This window comes from Delphinapterus leucas, chromosome X (assembly GCF_059928025.1).
Source record: "Delphinapterus leucas isolate spDelLeu-1000000601 "Yukka" chromosome X, BTC_Dleu_Yukka2, whole genome shotgun sequence".
In the NCBI taxonomy this organism is placed as follows: Eukaryota; Metazoa; Chordata; class Mammalia; order Artiodactyla; family Monodontidae; genus Delphinapterus; species Delphinapterus leucas.
Genome location: NC_143150.1, coordinates 58374628 through 58389374, shown reverse-complemented (window position 1 = coordinate 58389374; position 14747 = coordinate 58374628). Strand labels below are relative to the sequence as shown.

Sequence of the window (14747 nt, the reverse complement as noted above, 5' to 3'; positions counted from 1 at the left end):
ATGTATTTGGTAAAGTAGCAGGATACAAAATTAATGCACAGAAATCTCTTGCATTCTGATACACTAATTATAAAAAATGTGAAAGAGAAATTAAGAAAACACTCTCATTTACCATTGCAACAAAAGAATAAAATACCTAGGAATAAACCTCCGCAAGGAGACAAAAGACCTTTATGCAGAAAACTATAAGACACTGATGAAATAAATTAAAAATGATACAAACAGATGGAGAGATATACCATGTTCTTGCATTGGAAGAATCAACATTGTGAAAATGACTACATTACCCAAAGCAATCTACAGATTCAGTGCAATCTCCATCAAACTACCAATGGCATTTTTCACAGAACGAGAACAGAAAATTTCACAATTTGTATGGAAACACAAAAGACCCCAAATAGCCAAAGCAATCTTGAGAAAGAAAAATGGAGCTGGAGGAATCAGGCTCCTGGACTTCAGACTATACTACAAAGCCACACTCATCAAGACAGTATGGTACTTACAAAAACAGAAATATACATCAATGGAACAGGATAGAAAGCCCAGAGATAAACTCACACACCTACGGTCAACTTACCTTTGATAAAGGAGGCAAGAATATATAATGGAGAAAAGATAGCCTCTGCAATAAGTGGTGCTGGGAAAACTGGACAGCTCCATGTAAGAGAATGAAATTAGAACACTTCCTAACACCATACACAAAAGTAAACTCAAAATGGATTACAGACCTAAATGTTAAGGCCGGACACTATAAAACTCTTACAGGAAAACTTAGGCAGAACACTCTTTGACATTAATCACAGCAAGATCCTTTTTGACCCACCTCCTAGAGAAATGCAAATAAAAGCCAAAATAAACAAATGGGACCTAATGAAACTTAAAAGCTTTTGCACAGCAAAGGAAACCATAAACAAGACCAAAAGACAACCCTCAGAATGGGAGAAAATATTTGCAAACGAAGCAACTGACAAAGGATTAATCCCCAAAGTATATAAGTAGCTCATGCAGCTCAATATCAAAAAAAAACAAACAGCCCAATCCAAAAATGGGCAGAAGATCTAAATAGACAATTCTCCACAGAAGATATACAGATTGCTAACAAACACATGAAGTGATGCTCAACATCACTGATCATTAGAGAAATGCAAATCAAAACTACAATGAGGTATCATCTCACACTGGTCCGAATGGCCATCATCAAAAAATCTACAAAGAATAAATGCTGGAGAGGGTGTGGAGAAAAGGGAATCCTCTTGCACTGTTGGTGGGAATGTAAATTGATACAGCCACTATGGAGAACAGTATGGAGGTTCCTTAAAAACTTAAAATAGAACTACTATATGACCCAGCAATCCCACTACTGGGTATATACCCTGTGAAAATCATAATTCAAAAAGAGTCATGTACCACAATATTCATTGAAGCACTATTTACAATAGCTAGGACATGGAAGCAACCTAGGTGTCCATCGACAGATGAATGGATAAAGAAGATGTGGCACATATATACAATGGAATATTACTCAGCCATAAAAACAAAGAAATTGAGTTATTTGTAGTGAGGTGGATGGACCTAGAGTCTGTCATACAGAGTGAAGTTAAGTCAAGAGAGAGAAAAATAAATACCGTATGCTCACACATATATATGGAATGTAAAAAAAAAAGAAAAAAAAAGAAAAACAATGGTTATGATGAACCTAGGGACAGGACAGGAATAAATATGCAGACATAGAAAATGGACTTGAGGACACAGGGAGGGGAAAGGGTAAGCTTGGACAAAGTGACAGAGTAGCAATGACATATATACACTACCAAATGTAAAACAGATAGCTAGTGGGAAGCAGCTACATAGCACAGGGAGATCAGCTCTGTGCTCTGTGACCACCTAGAGGGGTGGGATAGGGAGGGTGGGAGGGAGACACAAAAGGGAAGGCATATGGGGATATATGTATACATATGGCTGATTCACTTTGTTATACAGCAGAAACTAACACAACATTGTAAAGCAATTATATTCCAATAAAGATGTTAAAAAAAAAAAAACGTATACAGAGCATAACCAGCCAAAAAAACCCAAACCAAAACAAAACAAAAAACCATTAGTCTGAGTACGCAAGAGGTTCAGTACAGTCGTTCTGTAAATCAGTATCAGTTAGGTAAATTTTTTTAAACTATTATATTAGTCTAACATTGTGCAGAAGAAAGAAAATTGACACTGCTTTTTAAAAAATCAATTATCCTGACTAAATATGGCATGTTACTTCATTACCTTCAGCCTAATAAACTACACAACTGATATAGCTCATGCTTTTAAGAATATATTGCCAAGTCTTAATTCTATAATTATAATAAAAGTTACTCCAAATACCTTATTTGTTTAAAAACACAAATACTCAAGATTCAGTGATCCCTCAGTATCATAATAATTTCACAAATATTAATATATCAAACACAGAATGTATTTTAAGATCTAATAAACCTTAAGATTTAATGCCAGCTTTAAAAATAAAGCATTTAAGATACCACTGAAGAGTGAAAACACATTTCAATAAAAACTACATAACCTTTTGTCTGAAGCTTAGAAATGATTATGTACCATATTTAAACCTAAGCTTCTTTTCCATCATTATGTAAGTGACCTACCATAGCAATTTCACAGTGGTGAGAGGCTAAAGAATACTTCAATTTGATTATAATAATGGCAACTAAATTAATTAACAACTCTTGCTTCACTTGGCATGTTGGTTTCATAATTATTAAGGGTATGGACTTTCTTTGAAATGAGTTTTATTTGTAAGAACTTCATCTTTGATCATCTTCTCTATAAGCATAAGCAGTAAAGTACTATATTTTATTTAACTAACCTACCCTGAGCTATAAGATTTCTTTTTAAAAGGCAGTATACAGGGATGAGTTTTGTAAACTGTAAAGCACCACAATACTTGGCAGTTTTATCATGATGACTCTGAAATGGAATGCATGTAGAAATGTCAAATAGTTTGGCGATATCAAATTGGACTTTAGGAAAGAGGTAGGGCTTCAGATAGATATTTGTCAATCACCCTACACTCAGATGCAATAACTGCAATTATTACAGCAGATGGAATTTCCTAGGAGTAACTGATTGACCCAATGTCATGGAATATACTGCTTTCCACACAGTAAGTACTCAATAAATGTTCATTAAATGACTGACTTTTTAAAAATGATAATAAACCTCTTGTATTGCTATGGTTATACATTCTTTAGCTACCCCTGCTTTTGTAGGATGAGTACAGTAAATCATTATTAGTTATTTTTTAAACATGTGAACCCATGAAACCTATGCAGGACAAAATACAACTGCCTTAACTCCTCTAGACGTGTTTGTTTTTAATTTACCCTAAGAGAACCACTATTATTAACTGTTCAAACTTGTGAAAATACCCAGAAATCTCCTTCAGAGTCTCCTCAGATATCTCAGTATCTAATTAAACTATCTCCCCCTGCACCACAACCAGCATGCATTTTCTTATACAACTGAATCATTTCCTACAATAATTCCAAAAATTCTAACAGCACTTCTTTTACCATTTCCCTTTGCAAGATTTATACTATATTTCAGCTAACATAAAGGTTAGAGACTTTTATGAAGTAGTCTTGATTCTTAACCACCATTCACCATTTCTTTCAGTTAAGCATTTCAAATTCCAAGTAACTAATTCAAAATGAAAATTTCAGAACAAAACCTATTTGTTACTTGACTACTTCAGTGTTTTGTCTTATTTATTGTTTTTTTTAATTCTTTCCTGCTCATGAGAATAGGAAGACTATTAGTGAGCTATGATTTAACTTCCACCCAGAAATTAATAGCCAAGGTAACATGGAAAGAATGCTAGATTTCAAAGGATGGCAGGATCAAAGTAGGTGGAATAGACGGTACAGAAATATTAGGTAGGACCAAGGCAGTAGCCAACTCAGACCAAGGCAGAATCAGGCACAGAGAGCTATGTCAGAAAGAAACTATGAGTAGTAAAAAGATATTCATATTTTCAGGCATCAGGTTCAAAGATATCAGCAGTATGAGGATGTGTGATTGGATCAGCAAAATGTGAGGAGCATTAGTCCCTCTCTTTATAACCTGGAACTTCAGGAGAGCACATTAAATAGAAAAGCCTAGTTTTGAGGCAAGTCTGATGTTATTCACCACCCTCTCCTACTTCCTTTCAATTTCTCGTTTGCCCTCAACTTACGGTATTTGGTATGTTTCTTTCTACTTTCACCCAGCCCTATACTGTAACCCTTTAAGGCCATTACCTTTTATGTTACTGGTTTTCTATGCTTTTGCACTAAATTAGCCTTGCTTCCCATAAACCCAGTACAACACTATATCCTCCTAAGACTCAGGAACCTCTTCTGAAGTCATACTGACCTAACATTAGAGGTAAGGGTAGAAAAATAACCGAAGTAAATAGCATTCTTACCAATCTCCCTGCCCCCACTACTATTAAATTATCCTCCAAAGTTCTCACACCTGAACCAATAATTTTCAAAAATGCATTGTTTTTTTCAAAATGTTCATCATCATATAGATGTTAAAATAGTTACTATATAAATAAGGGCTAAACAAAAGTTCATTTAATAGATTGACTATAAATAACATGGATCTGTAATTAGGTTCATTAGACTTTTTTCTTGGTAGAATTCATAGTGCCCATGCAGTAGGAGGAGAATATTAGGGTGGAATACGTGTTCCAATACAGAAGTATCCTTGATATAGTACTGAGCATTCTTAATGTGTTTTTAACTATGTTTAAAGAATATTTTAATGGAGCTATAAACTTCAGATACTATCTCTTTATAAAGTAAATGTTCTACATTTCAGAGAATAAAATTATTAAAATTGGGTTTATGGACCCGGATGCTATTTTCAATCAATTAAAATTTAGTATTGTTCTATGAAAAGATGGGTAAAACTGGTACTTACCTTTGACACCAAATCAATATTAAATCTCCTGCCTTCTTTAATAATTTGCGAGTAAGTAATCCTATTTTTCTTTGGTTGCTCTGCAGTTTCTTCGGCCATAGGCACATTTTCACTTGTTTCCTTTTCTGAAGTTGAGGGCACAGAAGATTTATCATCACAATGGTTTTCTTTCTCCCCTGTCGCTTCAAAATCATTTACTTCTAGGGCACTCTCTGGATCACTGCTTGGAGTGTGTTCTGTGGGTATTTCACAGCTTGCAGTACTTAATGACTGATCTTCTGTAGGCAGGCAGGCAGAATCTGCAGCTTCTGTGGAGTTTGCAGATGTCACAGAAGCGTGATTTTTCTGCAGTGCACCAGCTTCTTCGACATCTTCATGCAAATCCTGACTAATGAGAAATTATAATAATAATCCACACCAGGCTTTTGATAATTATACTTGTCTACCTTTTTGTATTATTTTAACTTTCAATGGCAATTTTTATTTCTTTACCTCATTTATCTTGGATGCATTGCTTTATGTGAGACACACACATTAAACATTCATCTGTTAAGGTTTCAATACGATATGAAACATACTTAAGATCTGAAAAATATACATAAAGATTTCAGGGTTTAGCAGGCCATGCCGTGTGTGTGTGTGTGTGTGTGTGTGTGTGTGTGTTTTTGGTGAAAAGCAGATTCTTATTTTTTTATTTAATTTTTACTTTATATTGGGGTATAGTTGATTTACAATATTGCATTAGTTTCAGGTATACAGCAAAGTGATTCAGTTATATATATACATATATCCATTCTTTTTCAGATTTTTTTCCCATATAGGTTATTACAGAATATTGAGTTCCCTGTGCTATACAGTAGGTCCTTGCTGATTACCTATTTTATATATAGTAGTGTGTATGTTAATCACATGTATATTTTTGAGAATTTAAGGCAGACAGGGGAACTGCATTTTAGAAACAAATCAACACAGTGCTTACAAGTACATCCCTCAGAATAAAAAGATCGAGGTTCAAAGCCTCACCCTAGGACTAGATAATTCTGTGAATGTAGACAAGTTGTTTATCCTCTCTGACCTAAATTATCCATCTATAACATAGGGATAATACCACCTACCTCACAAGGTTGTTTTGGAGATTAAATGAAGTATCACATGCAAAGAACCTGACACAGTGCCTGGCACACAGTAAATGCTCAACAGTGGTAATTACTGTTGAGCAAAAATTATTATTCAAAGATTATTACTGTAGTGTGACAGAGCTAGAAAAAAACTTCTGTGAAAGTGTAAGTTGGCTTATCACAATGTGGTATCAAACAGAATCTTTCTGAATTCTTTCCTGCTGTACTTTGTTTTATTGTTAGTGTCTATTACTTTTCTGGAAGCGCCACTTCCAAAGTTACTACTAGAGTGAACATTCTCAGTCCATTATTGCCTTGATTGACACAACAGGCTCCCGTTCGCTGTGCCTGCATCATGTATCTCTCCATGATGTTTTATCCTCCACAGAACCTATGTTTTCACTGAGTTGCCCTACTGCTCAACACTAAAAATGCCTTGTACATGACAGGCTGTGGGAAGTAAACATCTGCTAACTGATTTCTCAAGAACTAACAGCAGTTCTTTCTCATATTGAATCTCAACCCTACCCCACAAAATCTTCCTCTTCCAGTCTCTAAACCAAATCACCTTCTTTATCAACTATCTTCTTTGTCTCATCTCTCCTACTTTCTGAAATGGCATCTCTAACTCCTAATTTATCAACTCAAATCTCCATGATTTGGCCCATGTTAATTGCTTCTTCTGGGCTATTCTTCCCACTTCCTGTAATATCACAATTCCCTCATCCCCAAACATAATCACATACTTCACCAATCGACACATTTTAAGAAAAAGTTTACATTTCACTTCCAGGAAGTCTTCCTTAACCCAACCACACTCATCATTCTGTTACTCCATGCCCCATAGTACAAACATGGAGTTTACCTTGCATTTATTTATCAGTTCCTTGTTAATAGCCTTTTGGCTGTCCCATATATACTTTATCTTCAACTAGACTTTATTTTCCTTGAGGGAAGACCCTAACATCTTCTCGAGTGCACCTCACAACACTTACTGCACTGCTCTATAGATGTGGTATTTAATAAATACGTGATGAATAAATGGTTTATACATGCAAAAGATGGAAGTATAAATATACATTTATATAAAAATTATAAATACATATTTATAAATATACATATTTAAATATGAAACAAACATTTGTATTATAGAAAACACATAAAACTAGGACAGTAAAAAACAATAAACTTTACATTCAAAAGTTTGTGGGGAGGAGCTTCAAGATGGCAGAAGAGTAAGACATGGAGATCACCTTCCTACCCACAAATACATCAGAACTACATCTATATGTAGAACAACTCCTACAGAACACCTACTGAACACTGGCAGAAGACCTCAGACCTCCCAAAAGGCAAGAAACTCCCCATGTACCTAGGTAGGGCAAAAGAAAAAAGAAAAAACAGAGACAAAAGAATAGGGACGGGACCTGCACCAGTGGGAGGGAGCCGTGGAGGAAAGGTTTCCACATACTAGAAGCCCCTTCGCGGGCGGAGACTGCGGGTGGCAGAGGGGGGAAGCTTCGGAGCCGCGGAAGAGAGTGCAGGAACAGGGCTGCGGAGGGCAAAGCCGAGAGATTCCCCCACAGAGGATCAGTGCCAAACAGCACTCACCAGCCCAAGAGGCTTGTCTGCTCACCTGCCGGGGCGGGCTCGGGCTGGGAGATGAGGCTCGGGCTTCGGAGGTTGGAGGTCGGATCCCAGGGAGAGGACTGGGGCTGGCTGCGTGAACACAGCCTGAAGGGGTCTACCAGGCCACAGCTAGCCGGGAGGGAGTCCGGGAAAAAGTCTGGAGCTGCTGAAGAGGCAAGAGACTTTTTCTTGCCTCTTTGCTTCCTAGTGTGCAAGGACAGGGGATTAAGAGCGCCACTTAAAGGAGCTCCAGAGATGGGCACGAGCTGCTGCTATCAGCGCAGATCCCAGAGATGGGCATGAGACGAGAAGGCTGCTGCTGCAGCCACCAAGAAGCCTCTGTGCATGCACAGGTCACTATCCCCACCTCTCCTCCCGGGAGCCTGTGCAACCCGCCACTGCCAGGGTCCAGTGATCCAGGGACAACTTCCCTGGGAGAACACACGATGCACCTCAGGCTGGTGCAACGTCATGCCAGCTTCTGCCACCACAGGTTCTCCCCGCACACCGTACCCCTCCTTCCCCCGGCCTGAATGAGCCAGAGCCCCAGAATCAGCTGCTCCTTTAACCCGGTCCCGTCTGGGCGAAGAACAGACACCCTCAGGCGACCTACATGCAGAGGCGGGGCCAAATCCAAAGCTGAACCCCTGGGAGCTGTATGAACAAAGAAGAGAAAGGGAAATTTCTCTCAGCAGCCTCAGGAACAGCGGATTAAATCTCCACAATCAACTTGATGTACCCTGCATGTGTAGAAAACCTGAATAGACAACGAATCATCCAAAATTGAGGAGGTGGACTTTGGGAGCAACGATATATATAAATTTTTCCCTTTTTCTCTTCTTGTGAGTGTGTATCTGTTTGCTTCTGTGTGTGATCTGTGTCTGTATAGCCTGTCTTCCCTTTTTATATTACTTAAAAATACTTTTTTTACTAATTATTTTTTTATTTTAATGACTTTATTATATTTTATTGTACTTTATTTTATCTTCTTCTTTCTTTTTTTTTCCTCCCTTTTATTCTGAGCTGTGTGGATGACAAACTCTTGGTGCTCCAGTCAGGTGTCAGGGCTGTGCCTCTGAGGTGTGAGGGCCAAGTTCAGGACACTGGTCCACAAGAGACCTCCCAGCTCAACGTAATATCAAACGGAGAAAATCTCCCAGAGACCTCCATCTCAACACCAAGCCAGCTCCACTCAATGACCAACAAGTTCCCGTGCTGAACACCCTATGCCAAACAACTAGCAAGACAGAAACACAAGCACATCCATTAGCAGAGAGGCTGCATAAAAACATAACAAGGCCACAGACACCCCAAAACACACCAACAGATGTGGACCTGCCCACCAGAAAGACAAGATCCAGCTTCCTCCACTAGAACACAGGCACCAGTCCCTTCCACCAGGAAGCCTACACAACCCACTGAACCAACCTTAGCCACTGGGGACACACACCAAAAACAATGGGAACCATGAACCTGAAGCCGGTGAAAAGGAGACCCCAAACACAGGAAGAAAAGCAAAATAAGAAGACAGAAGAAAACATAGCAGATGAAGGAGCAAGAAAAAAACCCACCAGACCTAACAAATGAAGAGGAAATAGGCAGTCTACCTGTAAAAGAATTCAGAATAATGATAGTAAATATGATCCAAAATCTTGGAAATAGAATAGAAAAAATACAAGAAACGTTTAACAAGGAACTAGAAGAACTAAATAGCAAAGAAACAGTGATGAACAACACAATAAATGAAATTTAAAATTCTCTAGAAGGGATCAATAGCAGAATAACTAAGACATAAGAACAGAAAAGTGATGTGGAAGATAAAAGAGTGGAAATAACTACTGCAGAGCAGAATAAAGAAAAAAGAATGAAAACAATTGAGGACAGGCTCAGAGACCGCTGGGACAACATTAAACGCAACAACATTCGAATTATAGGGGTCCCAGAAGAAGAGAAAAAGAAAGGGACTGAGAAAATATTTGAAGAGATTATACTTGAAAACTTCCCTAATATGGGAAAGGAAATAGATAATCAAGTCCAGGAAGCACAGAGAATCCCATGCAGGATAAATCCAAGGAGAAACACACCAAGACACAATTTAATCAAACTATCAAAAATTAAATATAAAGAAAAAATATTAAAAGCAGCAAGGGAAAAACAACAAATAACACACAAGGGAATCCCCATAAGGTTAACAGCTGATCTTTCAGGAGAAACTCAGCAAGCCAGAAGGGAGTGGCAGGACATATTTAAAGTGATGCAGGAAAAACCTACAATCAAGATTACTCTACCCAGCAAGGATCTCATTCAGATTTGACAGAGAAATTAAAACCTTTACAGACAAGCAAAAGCCAGGAGAATTCAGCACTACCAAACCAGCTTTACAACAAATGCTAAAAGAACTTCTCTAGGCAGGAAACACAAGAAAAAGACCTACAATAACAAACCCAAAACAATTAAGAAAATGGAAATAGGAACACACATATCGATAATTACCTTAAATGTAAATGAATTAAATGCTCCAACCAAAAGACATAGACTGGCTGAATGGATACAAAAACAAGACCCGTATATATGCTGTCTACAAGAGACCCACTTCAGACCTAGGGACACATACAGACTGAAAATGAGGGGATGGAAAAAGATATTCCATGTAAATGGAAATCAAAAGAAAGCTGGAATAGCAATTCCCGTATCAGACAAAACAGACTTTAAAACAAAGATTATTACAAGAGACAAAGAAGGATACTACATAATGATCAAGGGTTAAATCCAAGAAGAAGATATAACAATTGTAAATATTTATGCACCCAACATAGGAGCACCTCAATACATAAGGCAAATACTAACAGCCATAAAAGGGGAAATCGACAGTAACACAATCATAGTAGGGGATTTAACATCCCACTTTCACCCATGGACAGATCATCCAAAATGAAAATAAATAAGGAAACACAAGCTTTAAATGATACATTAAACAAGATGGACTTAATTGATATTTACAGAACATTCCATCCGGAAAAAACAGAAAACACATTTTTCTCAAGTGCTCATGGAACATTCTCCAGGATAGATCATATCTTAGGTCACAAATCACGCCTTGATAAATTTAAGAAACTTGAAATCGTATGAAGTATCTTTTCCAACCACAATGCTATGAGGCAAGATATCAATTACAGGAAAAAAACTGTAAAAAATACAAACACATAGATGATAAACAATACACTATTTAATAACCAAGTGATCACTGAAGAAATCAAAGAGGAAATCAAAAAATACCTAGAAACAAATGACAATGAAAACACAAGGACCAAAAACTTAGGGGATGCAGCAAAAGCAGCTCTAAGAGGGAAGTTCATAGCAATACAATCCTACCTTATGAAACAGGAAACATCTCAAATAAACAACCTAAACTTACACTTAAGCAATTAGAGAAAGAAGAACAAAAAACCCCAAAGTTAGCAGAAAGAAAGAAATCATAAAGATCAGATCAGAAATAAATGAGAATGAAATGAAGGAAACGGTAGCAAAGATTAATAAAACTAAAAGCTACTCCTTTGAGAACATAAACAAACTTGATAAACCATTAGCCAGACTCATCAAGGAAAAAAGGAACAAGACTCAAATCAACAGAATTAGAAATGAAAAAGGAGAAGTAACAACTGACACTAGAGAAATACAAACGATCATGAGAAATTACTACAAGCAGCTATATGCCAATCAAATGGCCAACCTGGAAGAAATGGACAAATTCTTAGAAATGCACAACCTTCCAAGAGTGAACCAGGAAGAAACATAAAATATGAACAGACCAATCACAAACACTGAAATTGAAACTGAGATTAAAAATCTTCCAACATACAAAAGCCCAAGACCAGATGGCTTCACAGGCGACTTGTATCAAACATTTACAGAACAACTAACACCTATCCTCAAACTCTTCCAAAATATAGCAGAGGGAGGAACGCTCCCAAACTCAGTCTATGGGGCCACCATCACCCTGATACCAAAACCAGTAAGATGTCACAAAGAAAGAAAACTACAGGCCAATATCACTGATGAACATAGATGCAAAAATCCTCAACAAAATACTAGCAAACAGAATCCAACAGCACATTAAAAGGATCATACACCATGATGAAGTGGGGTTTATCCCAGGAATGCAAGGATTCTTCAATATATGCAAATCAATCAATGTGATACAGCATATTAACAAACTGAAAGAGAAAAACCATATGATCATCTCAATAGATGCAGAGAAAGCTTTTGACAAAATTCAACATCCATTTATGAAAAAAACCCTGCAGAAAGTAGGCATAGAGGGAACTTTCCTCAACATAATAAAGGCCATATATGACAAACCCACAGCCAACATCATCCTCAATGGTGAATAACTGAAACTGTTTCCAGTAAGATCAGGAAAAAGACAAGGTTGCCCACGCTCACCACTATTACTCAACATAGTTTTGGAAGTTTTAGCATTAGCAATCAGAGAAGCAAAGGAAATAAAAGGAATCCAAATCGAAAAAGAAAAAGTAAAGCTGTCACTGTTTGCAGATGACATGATACTATACAAAGAGAATCCTAAAGATGCTACCAGAAAACTACTAATCAATGAATTTGGTAAAATAGCAGGATACAAATTTAATGCACAGAAATCTCTTGCATTCCTATATACTAATGATGAAAAATCTGAAAGTGAAATTAAGAAAATGCTTCCATTTACCACTGCAACAAAAAGAATAAAATATCTAGGAATAAACCTACCTAAGGAGACAAAAGACTTGCATGCAGAAAATTATAAGACACTGATGAAAGAAATTAAAGATGATACAAATAGATGGAGAGGTATACCATGTTCTTGAATTCAAAGAATCAACATGGTGTAAATGATTATACTACCCAAAGCAATCTACAGATTCAATGCAATCCCTATCAAACTACTACTGGCAGTTTTCACAAAACTAGAACAAAAAATTTCACAATTTGTATGGAAACACAAAAGACCCCAAATAGCCAAAGCAATATTGAGAAAGAAAAACGGAGCTGGAGAAATCAGGTTCCCGGACTTCAGACTAAACTACAAAGCTCCAGCAATCAAGACAGTAAGTATGGTACTGACACAAGAACAGAAATATAGATCAATGGAACAGGACAGAAAGCCCAGAGATAACCTACGCACCTATGGTCACCTTATCTTTGATAAAGGAGGCAAGAATACACATTGGCGAAAAGACAGCCTCTTCAGTAAGTAGTGCTGGGAAAACTGGACAGCTACATGTAGAAGAATGAAATTAGAACACTTCCTGACACTATACACAGAAATAAACTCAAAATGGATTATAGACCTAAATGTAAGGCCAGACACTATCAAACTCTTAAAGGAAAACATAGGCAGAACACTTTATGACATAAATCACAGCAAGATCCTTTTTACCCACCTCCTAGGGAAATGGAAATAAAAACAAAAATAAATAAATGGGACCGAATGAAACTTAAAAGCTTTTGCACAGCAAAGGAAACCATAAACAAGACGAAAAGACAACCCTCAGAATGGGAGAAAATATTTGCAACTGAAGCAAGTAACCAAGGATTAATCTCCAAAATTTACAAGCAGCTCATGCAGCTCAATATTAAAGAAACAAACAACCCAATCCAAAAATGGGCAGAAGACCTACATAGACATTTCTCCAAAGAAGGCATACAGATGGCCGAGAAGCACATGAAAAGTTGTTCAACATCACTAATTACTAGAGAAATGCAAGTCAAAACTACAATGAGGTATCACCTCACACCAGTTAGAATGGGCATCATCAGAAAATCTACAAAACAACAAATGCTGGAGAGGGTGTGGAGAAAAGGGAACCCTCTTGCACTGTTGGTTGGAATGTAAATTGATACAACCACTACAGAGAACAGTATGGACATTTCTAAAAAACTAAAAATAGAATTACCACATGATCCAGCAATCCCACTACTGGGCATATACCCAGAGAAAACCATAATTCCAAAAGACACGTGCACCCCAATGTTCATTACAGCACTATTTACAATAGCCAGGTCATGGAAGCAACCTAAACGCCCATTGACAGATGAATGGATAATGAAGTTGTGGTACATATACACAATGGAATATTACTCAGCCATAAAATGGAACAAAACTGAGTCATTTGTTGAGACATGGATGGATCTACAGACTGTCATAAGAGTGAAGTAAGTCAGAAAGAGAAAAACAAATATCATATATTAACACATACATGTGGAACCTAGAAAAATGGTACAGATGAACCGGTTTTCAGGGCAGAAGTTGAGACACAGATGTAGAGAACAAAGGTATGGACACCAAGGGGGGAAAACCGCGGTGGGGTGGGGATGGTGGTGTGCTGAATTGGGCGATTGGGATTGACATATATACACTGATGTGTATAAAAATGATGACTAATAAGAACCTGCAGTATAAACAAACAAACAAACAAACAAAAAACAACTAATACTAAACTTTCTTTGGGTTATTTGTATGGAAATATGTTAATTTAAATGTTTCAGATATTACATGAAATTTCTAGAAATCTTATATGTTTTGGTATGATAAGTCATAATTCTAGTTATTACTTTAAAATGTGTATCTCTGAAATAACTAAATTTCCTTGTCAATTGCATTATTATGAACTTTCATTAAATCTTTAACCGGGGTCATTTTTAAGTCTTTTGTCATTTACAGACAGTTCTGGGTGTACTGTGATGCTTTTGCAAAAATGTTCCTATAAAAGGGTTTCATCTTCAAGGAATTCATGGAAAAGACTCTGACAAGTACAGGTTTCTGGTAACTGACTATACTGCTGAACTGAATGAATAAGCATTTTCAGAACTCTAATGGAAAACTGATGAATTCATAAAAGTGCTAACAAAAGATCAAGATGAAAAAAATATTAATTACATGGGACTGAGTGAACTGATGAGGATGATTATAATTTTTGTGACTTTCTGTTTGAATTAAAAAATAAAAGTCCCACAAGGACTCAGAGGCAAAAAATATAC

General features: G+C 37.0%; 1 protein-coding gene across 2 annotated transcripts in view; it reads right to left on the bottom strand.

Moving 5' to 3' along the window:
• Nucleotides 1-14747, bottom strand: part of CHM (CHM Rab escort protein) — a 198101-nt gene that overhangs the window by 114629 nt on the left and 68725 nt on the right. For both annotated transcript variants that reach the window (XM_022580809.2, XM_022580810.2), the window contains exon 5: nucleotides 4966-5353. In XM_022580809.2, coding sequence (XP_022436517.1) covers nucleotides 4966-5353 — 388 coding nt within the window. The remainder of the gene's footprint in view (nucleotides 1-4965; nucleotides 5354-14747) is intronic.